At 46.0% G+C, this 17,557-nt stretch overlaps 2 protein-coding genes across 2 annotated transcripts; both read left to right on the top strand.

Annotated features, from left to right (window-relative positions):
* Positions 1–5,627: 5,627 nt before the first annotated feature.
* Positions 5,628–15,324, top strand: LOC120656213 (GPI ethanolamine phosphate transferase 1-like). Its single transcript, XM_039934252.1, has 18 exons — positions 5,628–5,991; positions 6,083–6,274; positions 7,222–7,377; positions 7,850–8,143; positions 8,851–9,068; positions 9,171–9,245; positions 9,337–9,403; positions 9,687–10,009; positions 10,410–10,643; positions 10,723–10,910; positions 11,117–11,252; positions 11,347–11,455; positions 12,461–12,563; positions 12,668–12,854; positions 13,694–13,792; positions 13,883–13,941; positions 14,406–14,511; positions 14,963–15,324. The coding sequence occupies exons 1-18, from the start codon at positions 5,775–5,777 to the stop codon at positions 15,125–15,127; spliced, it is 2,928 nt and encodes a 975-aa protein (XP_039790186.1). The 5' UTR covers positions 5,628–5,774; the 3' UTR covers positions 15,128–15,324.
* Positions 15,325–15,785: 461 nt separating this feature from the next.
* On the top strand, positions 15,786–16,368 carry LOC120656214 (photosystem II 5 kDa protein, chloroplastic-like). Its single transcript, XM_039934253.1, has one exon. It carries the CDS (start codon positions 15,872–15,874, stop codon positions 16,199–16,201), a length of 330 nt encoding a protein of 109 aa, XP_039790187.1. The 5' UTR covers positions 15,786–15,871; the 3' UTR covers positions 16,202–16,368.
* The last annotated feature ends 1,189 nt before the right edge of the window (positions 16,369–17,557 follow it).

Below are 17,557 nucleotides of genomic sequence, written 5' to 3'. Positions count from 1 at the left end.
GAGATTGTGAGGGGTATTGTGCTCACCCCGCGGGAGCCGCGAAGAGCAACTCTAGTTGAGCGAGACGTGAAGAGCAACAAGTGGTCCGGCCGGATCATGTGCTAGAGCTCGGTGTGAGCACTCCATGTGGGAGAGTGTGACTTGAGAGTCACCACTAGCAAGAGGATCGGCGGCAACCTTGGAGCTTGTCTCAACGGGGATTATTTTGGTGGCAACCAAGTGAACCTCGGGATAAAAATCACCGTGTCAACTTTGTCTACTCTTCTCGGTGGTTTGCATTCTCCAAATCACAAGCATTGTATTTACATTCTTCTATATCTTGTGCTTGTGTAGTTGCTCTCTAGTGATTAGTTAGCTTGTGTAGCTTGCTAATCATCTTCTTACTTGTGTAGCTAGAAGTAGAGATCCTAGTGTATCTAGTTAGCTTGTGTAGCTTAATTAGCTGCTCTTGCTTAGATTGTGTAACTAAGCAAGTTGAGCTCTTGGATTTGGATTGTGTATCCTTGTCCTTGAGCATCTAGTGAGCTTAGGTTGGCTTTGTGCTTTTGCTCATTAGAATTGTGTAGGAGCTCCCCCGGTTTGTGAAGTACTAGTGCTTAGGCTTGTGTGACTTGGCATTAGAATTATTAAGAGAGCTCTTACTAGCTTGGCACTCCATTTGCTTTGTGTAGAATCTTTTTGGAGGTGCCTTAGAGTTATAGTTAGAGGGGTGTAGTCTTGGCTAAGCGAATAGTTTCAATTCCGCATAAGTTTCGGTTAGCCGGCGCAATTAGTTTTAGAAAGGACTATTCACCCCCCCCTCTAGTCCGCCATCTCGACCCTACAGCTGCTGAGCCTGGAAATGACACGCCTGTCAGCTCCACGTCACACACCACTGGGCTGGCATAGGTCGCTGTACCTGAGGGTCCCGCACCTGCTGTCGCCGTTGCTGTCAACACCGAGGCCGCGGCCGCCTGGGCACCAGCCGACGAGCTGGCAATGGTAGAGGAACTGCTGGGGCGAGTAGCCTTGGTAACAAAGCGGAGAAGCTTTCAGGAAAAAAGCAGAGCACCGGCGTAAAGGAAGAAAGCAGGATAACACTAATCCAGAAGTACCGGGCACCCAACGTCCTCAGAGCCCCGGCCTCTTCTCCTGCGGCTGCTGCTGCCCTTGCAGCTGCGATGCAGGCGCAACCCGGGCCTGTTCCTGCTGCTGCTGTCCCCGAGGCTGCAGCACAGGCGCAACCCGGGGTTGCACCTGTTGGTGCTGTTGCCGTCCTCGTGCCTGTTGCCGCTGCTCTTGCGGCGGCTGCTGTTACTGCCGGCGGGAGGAATTCCTCGGCGGCGATGGTGGTGGCGCGGCTGCCCCAGAGGATGCGTGGGGGCCGGAAGCCCGGGAGCTACCCTGGCCCGCGCCCTCAGAAGACCTCTGGCGCTTCGCGGCGGGCTCTGAGACCAGGGTCCCGTCGCCCCTGAGTAGCCTGCGTCGGCCTGCGTCTCCCGATGATGCACCGGAGTTGCCCTGTGCCCGGCTGGAACCGGCTGCGGCCGCGATGCTAGCCGCAGCCTGCTTCCCCTTCGTGGTGGCGCCGGACCCCGCTGCGCTCAGCGTAGCCTGATCCCCGGATGCGCCAGGGATCCGGAGCCCACGGTTCGCGTCGCCTCCGATCTGGCGTGGGGCCAGTCCCCCGTCGTCCAGAGTCGGCAGGGTTGCCAGCACCGCCACCCTCGCGGGGTCCTCGCAGAGGGGGACTATGCTCTGCGGGAGGATCAGGTTCTCCGGGATGAAGGCGTCCCCCGTCACGTTCCGCACCAGAACCTCCAAGGCCTCCTGGGTCAGGTCGCTCCCCTCTCCGCGTTGGGTCCTGCTGCAGTCGTTGAGGCCGGTGAAGTTCCACGCAGCACGCGGCTGCTGCTTCAGGGGAGCGATCCGGCGCTTCACGAAGTCTCCGAGCACGTGCCATGAGGTGAGGCCGCTCTCCGCCAGCGACCTGATCTTGTCCAGCACGGAGTCGAACTCCGGCTGCAGCGACGGCTTGGCCCTCCAGGATGCCTTGTCGGAGGCGGGCCCCTCGGTCGGCAGGGTGAGGCGCTCGTTGGCTTCGGCGGTGGCGATCACCCAATCCCTGCGCCACTCCTCCCACTTTCCGCCAGCAAGGCCGGGAATGTAAGGAGTCGCCAGGTCACTCCTCACCTGGAAGTAGTACCCTCCCACCTCGTCCTTGCTCCTTCCGGACCTCACCAGAATGAAGAAGTAGCGGAAGAGGATGACGCAGGGCCGAACTCCTACGAACATCTCGCATAAGTGCACGAAGATGGATGTCAGGAGGAGGGAGTGCGGCGTCAGATGCTGAAGTTGGAGGCCGAAGTCTTCCAGCAGCAGCAGCAGCAGGAACGAGGAAATCGGCAGTCCCACGCCGGTGGAGATGTGCGAGATGAATAGCACAAACTCCCCGGCGCGGAGGTTGCCAAGGGGAACCGAGCCTGCTCGCACCCCCCAGCCGGTCTCCTGAGCACTCCATCCCAACAGACGGCGCACTGTGTTCAACTCTCCCTCGGTCTGGTAGCGGCGGGGATGAACAAGGGACGCCATCTCTCGGTGGAGTGAGTAGCAGCCTGTGCGGGGGAGAAAGGGGCAAGGGAAACTCGAAGGCAAAGGGGCGCAAAGGTTGGAAGGAAGAAGGCGAATGCGGAAAAGTAACCGCGGAATGCGGGTCACCCCATTATAAAGTCTGACTCAACCGGCGCACCCCGGAACCGTCGCCGGAACCCAAGCGACACCCGCGCCTGGTGTTAACCGCCCAGTCCATGACATGGGGGCCCAGGCCCACCTGTCGGGGTGAGCGGGTAACCAACAAGGGTGCGAAAAGACGGGATCTGAACCAACGCCCGCGCGCGCGGAGCGAGGCGAAAGCCGAGCTGACGTGCGCGTATTAAGCGCTGGCGTGGCCGAGCTTTTCGGGAACTGCGCCGGCAGTAAATGATCCGTTTACTCCGGCCGCAAGAATGCCGAGCGTCGCGCACGTGACTAGGTGTGCCACTGTGCGTGGGGGCCACGAGTCAATAAGCCGTTGCGATGTGATGAGGCAGCGGTCAATCCGATGGATGGTCAAAGCCGGTCAAGACCTCTGCAGCAAGAAGCTTCAAGCTATGCAGAGCCAAATCGCAGTAGTGGCCCTACCTGCGGGTTCGTACCTCCCCTAAGGTGGGCCCGGGGGCCACTGTCGGTACCCTGTAGCAGTGATACCCACTCTTACCGCAGCAAGGCAGGACCCGCGTAGTTATCCGTAACTACGCGCAAGGACGGAGTAGCAAGGCCCCACCTGTCGGGGTGAGCGGGTAACCAACAAGGGTGCGAAAAGACGGGATCTGAACCAACGCCCGCGCGCGCGCGGAGCGAGGCGAAAGCCGAGCTGACGTGCGCGTATTAAGCGCTGGCGTGGCCGAGCTTTTCGGGAACTGCGCCGGCAGTAAATGATCCGTTTACTCCGGTCGCAAGAATGCCGAGCGTCGCGCACGTGACTAGGTGTGCCACTGTGCGTGGGGGCCACGAGTCAATAAGCCGTTGCGATGTGATGAGGCAGCGGTCAATCCGATGGATGGTCAAAGCCGGTCAAGACCTCTGCAGCAAGAAGCTTCAAGCTATGCAGAGCCAAATCGCAGTAGTGGCCCTACCTGCGGGTTCGTACCTCCCCTAAGGTGGGCCCGGGGGCCACTGTCGGTACCCTGTAGCAGTGATACCCACTCTTACCGCAGCAAGGCAGGACCCGCGTAGTTATCCGTAACTACGCGCAAGGACGGAGTAGCAAGGCCCCGCCGGTCAGGCTCTTTCCTCACCAGGCCAACGGCCCCGGACCCGTTCCCCGCCTGGGGATGGGTCCGGAGATGCCACGTGTCTCTAAGGAAGGGAAGCTCCGAGCTGGCAGCCGAGGCCTCAGACCCCCCCATAGGGGTCCGGGACCTCCTGCGCCATCCGGACCCCCCCTTTTCCGTGTGGGGGTCCAGAGCCGCCACGTGCCCCGGTGGCACGGGCGCGGGCTCGTGCGCGAGTCCTCCGCAAGGAGACTCGCCCACCCACCGCATTTAATGCAAGTGGTTGAGGCGTGCTCTGTCGCCGCGGCACGCGGGACAGCCTTTGTCAGGCCTCACTGTGCACCGCGTATTACCAAGGTGCACAGTACGGCCGCCTGTGCCGCGCCCGCGCAGAGCCCGTCTGCAGCATTAAATGGACACGACGGCACGGCACTTTTCCATCATGCCGCCTACGCCGCTCCCTACACAGCCGTTCAGCTACGTGGCAGGCGACGCCACTAGCTACGTCTGGCATCGTCCCGACAAGACGGCGCCTGAACATGATGAACGAGGGACACCAGGAGCAGGCAAGGGATTACAGAAGAGAGATCCCCGCTGCCTGCGACGCCATGATGTATGAACAGTACGTTAGTTTATACTACACCGATGGGCCCACTTGTCGGGGACCCAACAGCCATGTACGCGCCTCCCTTGAGATATAAAAGGGAGGCGCTCACTGCGCACGAAGGACTTCAAGTTCTCCACACACACAGCCCTGGTGAGCTCGCTCGCTCTCGTGGAAAGGCAATACAACACACAGTGGACGTAGGGTATTACGCTCCGGCGGCCCGAACCACTCTAAATCTTGCTGGGTTCATCGTGTTCTTGAGTGAGATCTAACTGGGACTAGCTAACCCCTGAGTACACACCCTCTGGGCTAGGGCGGGTGCCTTCCGCCACCCGGCCGTGGTTGCAGCACCACGACACAAATATAAATACGAATTTGGATCATGGAAAAATGAGTTTCAGTATATCATTTTAGTTATCATATTAGAAACGAATACAGAAATGTATTTGCATATTCACATTAGGATTTTCGCAGGTGTGGATCTAGATAATTTGGATAACCACGTTCCTCTTTCTACCCCTACCTTAAGCATACTATAGAAAAACCTTCTTATTTGTGGTGAACACCGTAACAAATGGGAAAAAAAGGAGAAAACCTTACCCATTGTACTAAATTGTAGCTCTCTTCATTCTTTATGTAAAATATTTTAGTTTTTTCGTTCTAAGTCAAATTCTACTAACTTTGACCAAGTTTATAAAACATACACTGAAAACAACAATCATATTAGCTTCATAAAAAACTACATAAGTATCTGTGATCATGCATTTATTGATATTGCAGATTTTAATATTTTTATTTTAAATTTGGGAAGTTTAGAACATAAATAAACTATTCTGTGTTGTTGGATTAAGCAATAATAATTATAAGGTCTTCTAATCATCACTTTGATAACAGTCGTATCTACAAGTGACCATATTTTTTAATTTTATTTTAATAATTAATGATGCCATTCTTTTGGTGGCCGTCGATAGCAATACATCCTTTGATCACTTCATTAATCTCAAGATTCTCCGCTCGAGTCTCTCGGAGATGCTAAGGTGTGCGTACGTGTGTATGTTCATAGTAGTGAGTGTGGCTGTGTGAGTGTAAACATGTATTTAGCCAAAGATCTAATAGATAGGAAAAAAAAATAGAAATATGACAAATGAAGTTAACTGAAGTAAGTTACTATTGATTGGATAATCTGATGCTTATATTAACACAAAGGCTCATATCATGAGCTTATCCAACGTGTTACTGTACTTCCGATCCGCCCCCCGGCGTGTCTGGTCGTGTCAGTCCAACGGCGCCTTCGAGCTCAGTCCTGTTCCCTCCAAAGAACCCACCCAGATCCACCGCCTCAACCTCCCCGGCTCTGCCGGCGCCCCGCCGCCGCGATGGCCGGCCGCCCACGCCCGCAGCCGCAGCCGCACTCGCCGTCCGCCTCCACGCGGCGGCGCGAGCGGTGGCTGGTCGTCCTCGGCGTCGCGCTCCACGCCGTGTACATGCTCAGCATCTTCGACATCTACTTCAAGTCCCCCATCGTGCACGGCATGGACCCCGTGCCGCCCCGCCTCTCCGCCGCCCCCGCCAAGCGCCTCGTCCTCCTCGTCGGTGCGCCCCGCTCCTGATCCTCCGATCCCATCTCGTTACTCTTCGGCTCGATGCTGGGTGTGTGATTTGGCTGGGGTTTTGGTGCGTGCAGCGGACGGTCTCAGGGCGGACAAGTTCTTCGAGCCGGACGAGCGGGGGAGGTACAGGGCGCCGTTCCTGCGCGGCGTGATCGAGGAGAAGGGCCGGTGGGGTGTCAGCCACGCGCGCCCGCCCACCGAGTCCAGGCCCGGCCACGTCTCCCTCATCGCCGGCTTCTACGAGGACCCCAGTGCTGTCACCAAAGGTGAACTGCTCATGTGCCATGTTTTCACAAGTCATTCGGCTTACTTCAATTTTCAGTTATGCTGCACTTTTGTATAATTGCATTGCTTTGTTTAGTGTCATTGGCATTTCTCATAACTTGCCATTTTTCGTAATTGCTACTACTCAAATAGTATTGATGATACTTTGTGCCCACCTGGTGACCAAAACACATGTAGTTAACTATGTGCCGCAAATTGTAACTGAGAGAGGTGTTATAGATGGGTAGTACTGACAACCTACTCGTGATTAATATTGCTCAAGTGAATAGTAAATATCAATGTTATCCTAAACGCTAAACGGTAAACAGTCGGTCACCCTTTGTTTAGCGTTTAGGCCGTTTAAACGGAGTTAAATGGCCTAAACGGTTTGGCATAGTAACACTAAAATATGCATATTTATGTATGTAAATGTCAAATATGCTAGAAGTTCTACATATTTGCACCTGTAATAAGTAAATATTCTACCAAATAATCTTCTTGGAAGAAATCTAAATCCCACAACACTTCATGTACTTACGATACTAATTGGTTTGATATTGACTGTGGTAGTTGTAATCCTCCGATTAACTAAATTATGAATTAAATGGCCATTCAGCCCATCTAATCACGTTTAACTCAACTCTAGTTAGACGGTTTTTAACGGTTTAAACGGGTTTAAACGGTCCAACTGTTTAATTTACCGTTTAGGGCCTAAACGACACGGGTGACCTCTATTTACTGTTTAAATGCTATTTAAACGGATTAAACGGCCGTTTAGGCGAACAGAGGTAAATATGCTATGATCTGATGGGCTAAGCAGTAAATACTATGCCCTAATTGCTTGTCCAGGACTATGAGTTGCTTTTAGCTGAGCTTAGTAAAACACACTGATTTGTGTTATTGGAAATTCAGTGTGAAGGTCATTTGAACATTATACTCTGTGGTGCAGGATGGAAGGCCAATCCAGTTGAGTTTGATTCTGTATTCAATCAGAGTCGGCACACTATCTCATTTGGAAGTCCAGATATTGTTCCTATATTCTGCAGTAGCCTACCTCACAGTACCTGGGACACTTATCCACATGAATATGAAGACTTTGCAACAGGTCAGATTTATTGGTAAATGTAGCTTGCTGAAGTTATGCTAGAGTACTATGGTATTGTATGTTTGTAATTGTCCTACAACTACTGTGGTAGACATATCAAACCATATCATTCTTTGCTTGACATGTTTAGATAACTTTGTGATTTCTCATACTGCACATTCATTCTTCCTGAATATTCATGTTAATCTTAAAGTTCATCTTGTAACAGATCGTATATAAAATAGATCTATGAATTTTTTTCTTTAGTTTTGGTGAATGTTCTTTTTTTAAAAAAAACAGCAAATGGCAAGTGTTATCATGAATTTTATGGGTTTTCTTGTTTGAATACATGAGGGATGTCGGATGTGCCCCTCTTCAAGAAAAGAATATTTTACTCAACATCAAAGGACCTATAAACCATCAATCCTCTGCTTTTGCATTTTACTTCTATTTTGGAATCATGTTTTTACTTTGTTAGAGAACTTGGTTGCAGATGCATCATTTCTGGATCATTGGTCATTTGACCAGTTTCAAGGTCTTCTCAACAGGTCTTTTGACGACATTAAATTGAGGCAGTTACTCCTACAGGATAAATTGGTTATATTTCTACACTTACTGGGTTGTGATACCAATGGCCATGCACACCGACCCTATTCAAGCATTTATCTGAACAATGTCAAGGTTGTCGATCAAATAGCTGAAAGTGTGTACAATCTCATGGAGAACTATTTCAAAGACAACCAAACAGCTTATGTGTTTACCGCAGATCATGGAATGAGTGACAAAGGTAAGTTATACACAAAAGTTTCTCGCAAATAAATTTGTTGGTCATCTTTGTATATTATGTAGAGGTTTGGTACTATATGAGTACTGGGTTCCTGGGCAGGGTTCTGAATTGTGGAGGGAACCTGCCATGTTCTGGGAGAGCGGGACACCTTGGTCACCACCAGGCAACTGTAAAAATTTGAAAAATCACATTTTAATTTGAAAATACTGGGGTCTAGGAATCAAGTTAGACTCGAATAGTAACTCCCCAGGTCTATCTCTTTCCACCTGGTATGCATATAAATTTGGAAATTATCCCCTAGTCAACTGGTGCATGCTCAGAATGAACGGCATAACTGGCTGCTCTGAATCAATCTGGACTGCAAAATGAAATTGTTCATTGCTGACCTGAAATAGCCACTAATTCAATCTGATTTCATGCACTGAAACTGGCTGCACTGATTCAGTCTGCACTGATTTCATGCTGCATTTTAGAATAGTGTTGACAACCCCAATCCTGTCATCGAAGGCCTGATTTTGGTTTCACTTTATGCAAAAACTGCCTTGGGTATATCACAAGGAATTTTGCTATTGACGATTGATCTGTTAGGCTGTGACTAATTGAAACAGCTTCATTTTTATTGGTTATCTTGTTAGTATATTAGGTTAGTACACTATTGTTCCTTTATTATTTGTAAAGCCGATCTAATTAGGCACTTCTACCTACAGGAAGCCATGGAGACGGACACCCTTCGAATACTGATACTCCTCTTGTAGCATGGGGTGCTGGAATCAGAAGTCCAAAGTTCTTGGCTTATACAGAGAAGCCAGATGATGGCTTTCGGTTTGTTGATGACCATAAACATGATACGCCCACCCCACAGGACTGGGCCCTTGAGGGCTTTGAGAGAGTGGATGTCAACCAGGCTGATATAGCTCCTCTAATGGTAGCTTAGAAATTTCTGTGTTCAACTATGTATTCATTTCTTCTCTGGCTGCATTTGGTTTTCTTAAATAAACATTTTCTGAGATCCTCAAAATAATTGCAGTCAACACTTGTGGGTTTACCATGCCCAATGAATTCGGTGGGGAGCTTACCTACTCACTATTTGAAACTAAGCAAGGTCAGACAATCACTGCTGCACTATGCAAAAAAAAATCTTTTGTGCTTGGCTAAACACTGCTCATTCAAGTTTATCTCCTATATTCATACAGGCTGATGAAGTTGAAGCAGTTCTGGCCAATACAAAGCAAATTCTTAACCAGTTTCTCCGAAAGTCACGTATCCTTCCAGAACAAGTTTACACACTTGAACTTTAAATTTTGCTTACTCCATGCTTCTAAGCTTCTACGATATGCTATTCTTGGTGAGATGTCTCGTAGTGTGATTGAGTGATATGGAGATATCATTGCTGATCTATTATTGAAGTCCATAGTCGACCAACAAGACTGTTCATGCTGTCAATCCACTTCCTGTTTTTTCCTAATGCAAATGTGACCAAGATAAACAATTAGACAATAGAACACACTCTTAATCCTAAACATGACTTCCTTATCGATCTCAGAGCTGAAGCAATCCAGTTCACTCTATTTCAAGCCTTTTAAGCCACTGGCAAACTATTCTTCAGTGCTCAGTCAGATTGAGGATCTTATATCTGAAAGGGACTATGATACTGCCATGAAACATTCTGAAGAGCTCCGGAGGATGGCTCTTGCCGGTCTCCATTATTTCCAAACATATGATTGGTTCATGTTAATGACAACAATTACCCTTGGATATATTGGATGGATGATCAACCTCATTCTACATGTGCTACAATCTTATACATCATTTCCTGCGATTCTGCTGAAGAAGGCTTTGTTGCATCCTAAGAATACCTCCATGAAAGTATGATAGTTTATCTTTGCCCAGTCTTTATGTATTTATGTCTGTTCTTTTATATGTTACGATCGTATTCATTTGTTGGTGTCATTTTCAGTTTACTCAATCTACATTGGAGACAATATATTTTTGTTGAACTTCATCATGTTTTTCTTTTTACATTTTCCAAGATTCTTTTTTCTTTGCCTCTGCAGAACAGATGCCTAGAATTCATATCATGAATTTCAGATGTTTGGTTATGTCTAGAGTGTAGACATCAGATGGAATTAGGGCTGTGTAATTATTCATTCTTGTGTAACCAAAGTTGCTTATCAACTATGTTTTGGTGCTTTCTCAATTTATTAAATGGTGATGTGCTTTTACTTACATAATTACACTGTTTTGATATTATCTCCACTGGTTTCAGGTTTACATTGGTGGATGTTTCTTTATGGGTTTGTCATCCATCATACTACTTCTAGAGAAATCACCGCTTCTTTACCATGCTTATGCATTTATGACAATATTCCTTTGGACAAGAATTGTACAGAACTTCGAATTTCTGAAGGCTGTGTGGAGAGAATTTTCTAATATGCCCTTCAAGCATACACTGAATCTCCTGATCAGTTCGGCGATTGCACTGTTTGTATTGGAGTTTCTGGTATGTGCCCAGTGTTGAAACACCAAGCATTTTAAGATTTTTGAGGAGATTTAACATGGAATTTGGTACTTATGTGCAGGTTATAAGCTTCTTTGATAGGAAAATCTATACATGGTGCTTCTTGGTCCTTGGCATAACTGGTTCAACTTATGTAGCCTTTTTTATTCAAGCTGGCCCTGTACTTGCGATATACATATGGCTTGCTTGCTGGTTCCTGTCTGTATTCACACTGATGCCAGCTGAAATACCAGAAAACAACAACTTGGTGTATGCTTCTTTCACAGCCTTCATGCATGCTTTTTCTTGCATTTTCTCCAGTCCGAGAAGAGAACAAGCCGTTGCATGTACATAGTAAACCATTGATACTGTTATCTATGATTCATGATTGTAGGAAGCTGCTAGCTATCTCACCAAATATTGTTTATTTGGGTGTTTTCCTTGCAGCTTTGATCTGATGAACTCTTTATCTGCAGAATTCTTAGCGGAGCACTCATAATACTGATCGCAGTGGCTTCAAGATGGGCTAACTCCAATTGTACCACCTTTTGGCTCTATCTGACTCGAGCAAATAAACGTGATTCTCAATCCTCAAAGCTATATTTTGTACAGGTGCAAAACTCAAAATAGATATCTTGATATTGACATTTCTTTCGTGGAAGTTCAAGTTTGATACATTGTTGACATGTTACTTACTATGTTTCAGGTTATTTTAGTTGCAATATCTTCAATAATGGTGTGGTTATCTACCTCACATCGGTCCCAGAACAGAGAATTACACTCATTGCACCAGTTGATCAACTGGTCTGTAGCTGGTAAGCCACATGAGTTGCTATTTGTGCCACCAATTCTCTAGTGTGTCATTGGTTCCTGTCTTCAGTTTTTATGGCATATGCCAATATCTGATTCATTGATACATCATGTTTTCTTGTAATCATACAGCAACAACTTATAAGTCTGAACCTCACTTGCAGCTAAATTTTGTTTGTGCATCAACCCAAGAGTGAGGGTCTTATTTGGCATTTTCCGAACTGTTTTAATTGTTATCGCTAAGTAGGCTATATTTTTATTTTTTTTTCGTTTTTAACGGGTAAATGCCTTGTTTGGACATAAGAAACTCATGGTATTGAGGGTTTGGTACATTAACTGAATAAAAAAAATAGTCTAACTCCAAGAATGCTGCAAGAGTGCTCCTCTTGTATTCCTGATGGATCTATCCGAGCATCCTAATGTTATTTGTGGTAGGTTCTTGCGGAACAATTGCTTCGCCTTTTGTTCTGTAATGATTAATGAAACAGCTGGAACAAAGGTTGGTTATAGCACCGATGACCAGGTTTCGTATAACTGATCAGATTCCAGAACTGGCTGCTTTTCTGAAACCTTCTAAAAAATGTCAACTGCCTGCAATGTTAACTGGCATTATTGTAATAAATATATTCTCCACTGAATTAGGAAAATGGTATCAAGTTCAGAACTTTGCTAGGCTAACAATTCAGAATTGCCCCTTTTTGTTTTTATTATGAGAAACTGTGAGAGTAATATTGGAATATATCCAGAGAATAAAATGTAGGAAGAAAAGAATAAAATTGAAAATTGATCCTGCCCTCTGGGGAATAGCTGTAACCCCAGGTGGAAACATTCTACTTTGTTAAAGATCTACATCAGCTTTGGGCCTGACCGTTGAAAGTATGTTGAGCTGAACTCCACTAAACACATCCCATTTTTTAAAGCCATTTGTGCAACCTTATTTGTGCTATATCCTGCTTGAACTTGTAAGATTTTTTGATTCTATTGTTTTTAACATGCATTATCTTTGGCAGGTGTTGCTATGGTGCTACCTCTTTTCTCACCGCCTAGTGTTCTGTCTCGTCTTACATCTATCTTCTTGGGTTTTGCTCCTCCTTTTCTGCTGCTTTCTATTGGGTATGCTGTTACCTTCTGCAGTTCATACACTTTTTTTTGTGTGTACTGTGCCTGAAGTCTTGGAACATGAAAATAGTATCTCATATTTTGTCAAACCCCTGCAGCTATGAAGCAGTTTTCTATAGTGCTTTCTCAATGGTACTGATTGGATGGATATTTGTGGAATCTGCCAACCTCTACTGCTCAGAAGAAAGCGGATCTGCACGTCGTAGAAGCCTTGTGGATGGCTCAGTGTTTGGTTATGAAGAAAGACACCTACAATTATCTGATTTAAGAATTCCTCTATTATTCGTAAGTCTGGTTGTTACTATTTGTCTTGCTGATTGAAGTTTATACTTTATAATCCCAATTCTATAGTTGAGGTACCGCATAAAAGTGTGGAAGCAATTGGACGCAATGCATTTTTTTATAAATAAATAGCAGAATAGATATAAGATTGTATGGACAGTAGATAATCCTCTAGAGTTGGAAGTCATAGGCAGCCAAAGATGCTAAATCATTAACAGTAGTGGTGGCCAATGAAAGCTACTCTTTCTGCTCTCAATAGATGTTTTAGAATATGTTTTTTTCTTCTCGGAAGCGTACGAGAACTACGCTTCATTATATTAAGAAGAAAGATAGGGACCCCCCCCCCCCCCCCCACAAAGGATTACAGATATGAAGGGACTGTAACACTCCCTAGAATACAAAAAAAAAACTCTACTAAAGAACACAGCGGGACCAAAATTAGACCAGACCCCCAAAATTAGGAGATGTGGGAGCCAGGGCGAGGAGGAAGGATGTTTTAGAATATTTGAAGTGAAACTTTGAAAACTTGGACCATTGATAATGTAAACATATTAAGTTTCACTACAGCATGGCATTGGCAGATTTCTAATAAAAGAAATGCTTCTACATGGTTATGCATTTGATAATTCTGAATAACATATAACATGAAAATAATGATCAAATGCATGTATTAGAGACTTCCTGTGCTGACCATCTTCCAACCTTTCATAGCATGATACTCCATATTTCTACCATATAATTTTTTAAGTATCCAATCATGGAGTTTTAGTAGAAACTAACAGTTTTGTTATTATTTTAGCTGAAAGCAGAATGCTCTAACTAATGATGTCTTTCTGTTTCAGGTGATCTTATTTAATGTGGCCTTCTTTGGTACTGGTAATTTTGCAAGTATTGCAAGCTTTGAGATCTCATCCGTGTACAGATTCATCACAGTTTTTAGTGTAAGTTTATATGCTATATCATTTCTCTTTGAAAGATTACTTTACTTCTTACTACTGTAGACATTGATGTTTTCTCTTTTCTCTTGGCAGCCATTTCTTATGGCAGGACTTCTTATCTTTAAACTGTTCATTCCTTTCATGCTTGTCATGTAAGTTCTTTTGGACCTTGCTATATGTAGTGTCGTCAAGTTAGAATGAGCTAATGAAGATGTGATTTATGGAATTTCAGTGCATGATAATTTTATTTTTGTCCAACCCTCTTTCAAAAAATATGATGCTTTGATGCAAGTTTTGTTACAATAAGGTCACCTTCTGCTATAGGAAGAAAAAATAGGCAGCAATGTGTATATAATTTGATATTCATTTCGATATCTATTGAGATTAAGTGTTCTGTGCACATTAGTTATCACTTTGTCTGCTTTTAGATTCAATTTGGGAGTACTTGATTTATCTCTACAATCAGCATCCGAAACACATAAAGAAGATGAGGTTCCCCACCCCAGCTATTGTTGCCTTGTTGGGGCTTTGGACACCCAAACACCCAAACTAAATAGACACTTTTAATTTGTGTTCAACTGGACTTTATTAAGCTGATTTTCATGATCAATTGCAGATGTACATTTAGCGCGATAACCAAGATTGTCCGGATCCCACGATTGGGCTGCTACTTTCTTGTAATACTGCTTTCAGATGTAATGACCATTCATTTCTTTTTCCTGGTATGTATGTTCTTTTCATCAATATTTTGCAATTCTATTTTCATGCTTTGAAGACATGTTCCATTACCTTAACCATATTTAGTTCTATATGGTTTCTTTCGTTTGTATCCATTAATGGGTAAAGTTAGTTTGGTTTGCCATATTTAAATATCTTAATGGCAATCTCTTGTTAAATATATACTCCATATACCCGCCAAAAAAAAGAGAGATACTCTATATGAATAGTGTGTGCTGTGCAGTGTAAAGTAACAAACTAGTTTTGGACTCGGGTCTAGAAGCTCAAAGGCTGAATCTCCTCTAGGAAAGAAGTTGGAAGTACACCAAGATGGTGTTACTTTGCATTTTTTTATTCTTTCTGATGGCTATGTTTATCCTTAAATCTGAATATAAGTGAATTTCGTGCAGCCACAAAACTTAATGTGCTGAATATTACTGTTCATTTTCCTCACAGGTACGGAATACCGGCAGTTGGATGGAGATTGGCAACAGCATTAGCCATTTCGGAATAGTGAGCGCCCAAGTAGTGTTCGTTTTGCTACTTTTTGCTCTCACAAATATATACACCAGGGATATTGCGGTCTCGTCTCGGCAACTAACCGCACGGAAAGTTATGTAAATTGTTCAGTTCTTTCAGAGTTCCAGATACATTCCTTTTCAAAAAAATTAATTTTGGGCTCGGCTTCCATTTGTGGCCCAAGTTTTGTAACTTAGCCTGTGTAGTTTGTAGATGGACCTTGTATCACAATTTTGTGCTAATTTGTTTTTCCATTCGTAAGTGGTGAATAGATTTTTTTACATGCTTTTTTGTTTCAATTTTTTCTCGTGCAATAAATCAACTTTTGTTGATTCAGCTCAGCCAGTTGGGTAATTCTCAATTGCTACGTTGCTACGGTAAGCCCTACAGTATGCTGCTAGGTCCCCATTACTGGTTATCTCATCTAACTGGAAGGTGCATGATAGGTATTCATACGTGAATGATAAGTCTGGAACTTTTTTCATATAATCTATAAAAAAAAGGCATCGGTGTGATGACTGAAGTAACTGCAGCCTGAAAGCAGCTGATCAAGTCCAGTAGCCCGAATTCCGGCGGTGTCATCCGGTCCGCCCGTTCGTTATCCTCTCGGCCACACCTCGCGTTATCCAGCATCTGCGCCCTCCCCTCAGCCACGTCACGCCGCCCGGCCACATGGCGGCGCCGCACTGGCGGGTCACCCCCACGCGGGATAAGGCGCCCTCCCCATTCCCGACCGCAGCTTAATAACCATGCGCCCGCTGCCAAAACCTCCCCACGCAGCCCGAGCCATCCACGTCCGCACCGCACCAGCAGCTAGCAGCAGCGGCCGACGACGACTCGCTACCGATGGCGTCGCTCACCATGATGGCGCCCTCCTTCGCGGCCGTGGCGGCGGCCGCGCCCTCCCGCCGCGGCAGCCTCGCCGTGGCCAGGGCCGCCAAGGTCGAGCGCTGCCAGCAGCAGCAGGAGCCGGCGAGGCTGGCGGCGACCGCCGCCGAGGCGGCACCCGCCGAGGGGCGCCGCGCCGTGATGATCGCGGCGGCGGCGGCGGCCGTCGCGGCCGTCGGCGGCGCTGGCGCCGCCATGGCGGACCCCAAGAACGGGAGCCCCGAGGCGAAGAAGAAGTACGCGCCCATCTGCATCACCATGCCCACCGCCAAGGTCTGCCACAACTGAGGCCGAGCGCGCTAGCTGCTGGTACATAACACGCGCGCACGGTTCGTCTCTCATGTTGATGATTCTTCGAGCTTAGTGAGACGGCTTGCATGGCCCGGTCGCCATGGACGGTCTCAAAGTTGTAATGTTATTGCAAATTCGAAGATAAAACCGTTCCTGCTTCGTTACACGCGCGTGTGTGATCACCTGATCTGATCTCTGTTTGGCTCTGCCCTTGATGTTGGATCCATGGCGAACTCCACCTCCTGCTTGCCGGCCATGCTGTGCGAGCACACCGCACACGAGCAAATTGAACTCGGGGGAATTGTTCTGGTTTGATTAAGCCTGACTGATTAATTAAGCTTAAGCATGCATTCTTGTTCAGAGGTTTCAGACTAAGCCAGTGCGCGCGAGCAGATGACAGACAAACCTGCTGAAGGAGACGGCCCAGTGGGCCGCGGGCCTACTGGCCTAGCGTTATGATGTGCCGTTCCTCATTTGAGCCCAACACTCTGCTTGAGCTGCTGGTTTGTTCCGAACAGAATGCAGCGTAGTGGTACGTGGTTGAAAAGAAAAACGATAATGCTAAAGTACACGTTCGGAATAAAAGAAAATCGGACGCTTATATGTTGCAATAGTTAAATATTAGTATCAACTATTGTTTTACATGTAACATAGCGTTTATGTTGCGACGGGAATTTTCTATTCTAGAATCGAACATCTATTTCCAGTGTTTCGCCGGAGCGTCCAATGAATCGAAAATTTAGCTTCTAGTTTCGCCACGGTACAAGAGAGAAAGGCAAACATGTTACGGTGTATAAGGAGTCTTGTTCAAGTAAACAGTCAGGTTGATCGAGATGTTTTGCCAAAAAGAGAACCCCGGATATGTGTAGCTTTCGAGGATCTTTCGAGAAGTAACTTTTTCAAGCAATGCTTTTAACAAGATCCATACATGACTTCACGCACGGTCCCTAGAGGGTTCTCGAAGATGCCATGCCATGCATGGTGCCATCCATCTCTCGATCGACGCCGTACAAACGTCTAAACGAGGAGCTTTGTTAATTTTTCCAACAGTACTCAATATTCAGACACATGCATAGAATATTAAATACTATTAGAAAAAATAACTAATTATACAGTTCAACTGTAAATGACGAGATGAATCTTTTAAATCTAATTAGTCTATAATTAGATATTAATTGTCAAATAACAATGAAAATGCTACAGTACCCAAATCCAAAAAAAATCGCGAACTAAACACACCCAATTATATACGGACCAGAAATGTCCAGCCGAAAATCTTTATTGTTTCTGATCAATGATCGAAGCCGAGCTGAGTCGTCCAATGCAAGATCGGCATGTGCCCTGTATATACAC

The sequence above is a fragment of the Panicum virgatum genome, chromosome 1N (genome assembly GCF_016808335.1).
Source record: "Panicum virgatum strain AP13 chromosome 1N, P.virgatum_v5, whole genome shotgun sequence".
Classification (NCBI taxonomy): Eukaryota; Viridiplantae; Streptophyta; class Magnoliopsida; order Poales; family Poaceae; genus Panicum; species Panicum virgatum.
Note: the sequence above shows the minus strand (reverse complement) of the source record. Positions and strands in the feature narration are given on the sequence as shown.

What these genes read in the sequence shown, in the direction of transcription:
- LOC120656213 (XM_039934252.1), top strand. Translation starts at nt 5,775, where the DNA reads ATGGCCGGCCGCCCACGCCCGCAGCCGCAGCCGCACTCGCCGTCCGCC. An exon ending in TCATGGAATGAGTGACAAAG is followed by an intron (nt 8,144 to 8,850) that starts GTAAGTTATACA and finishes TTCTACCTACAG; the next exon opens with GAAGCCATGGAGACGGACAC. An exon ending in CCAGTTTCTCCGAAAGTCAC is followed by an intron (nt 9,404 to 9,686) that starts GTATCCTTCCAG and finishes TATCGATCTCAG; the next exon opens with AGCTGAAGCAATCCAGTTCA.
- LOC120656214 (XM_039934253.1), top strand. Translation starts at nt 15,872, where the DNA reads ATGGCGTCGCTCACCATGATGGCGCCCTCCTTCGCGGCCGTGGCGGCG.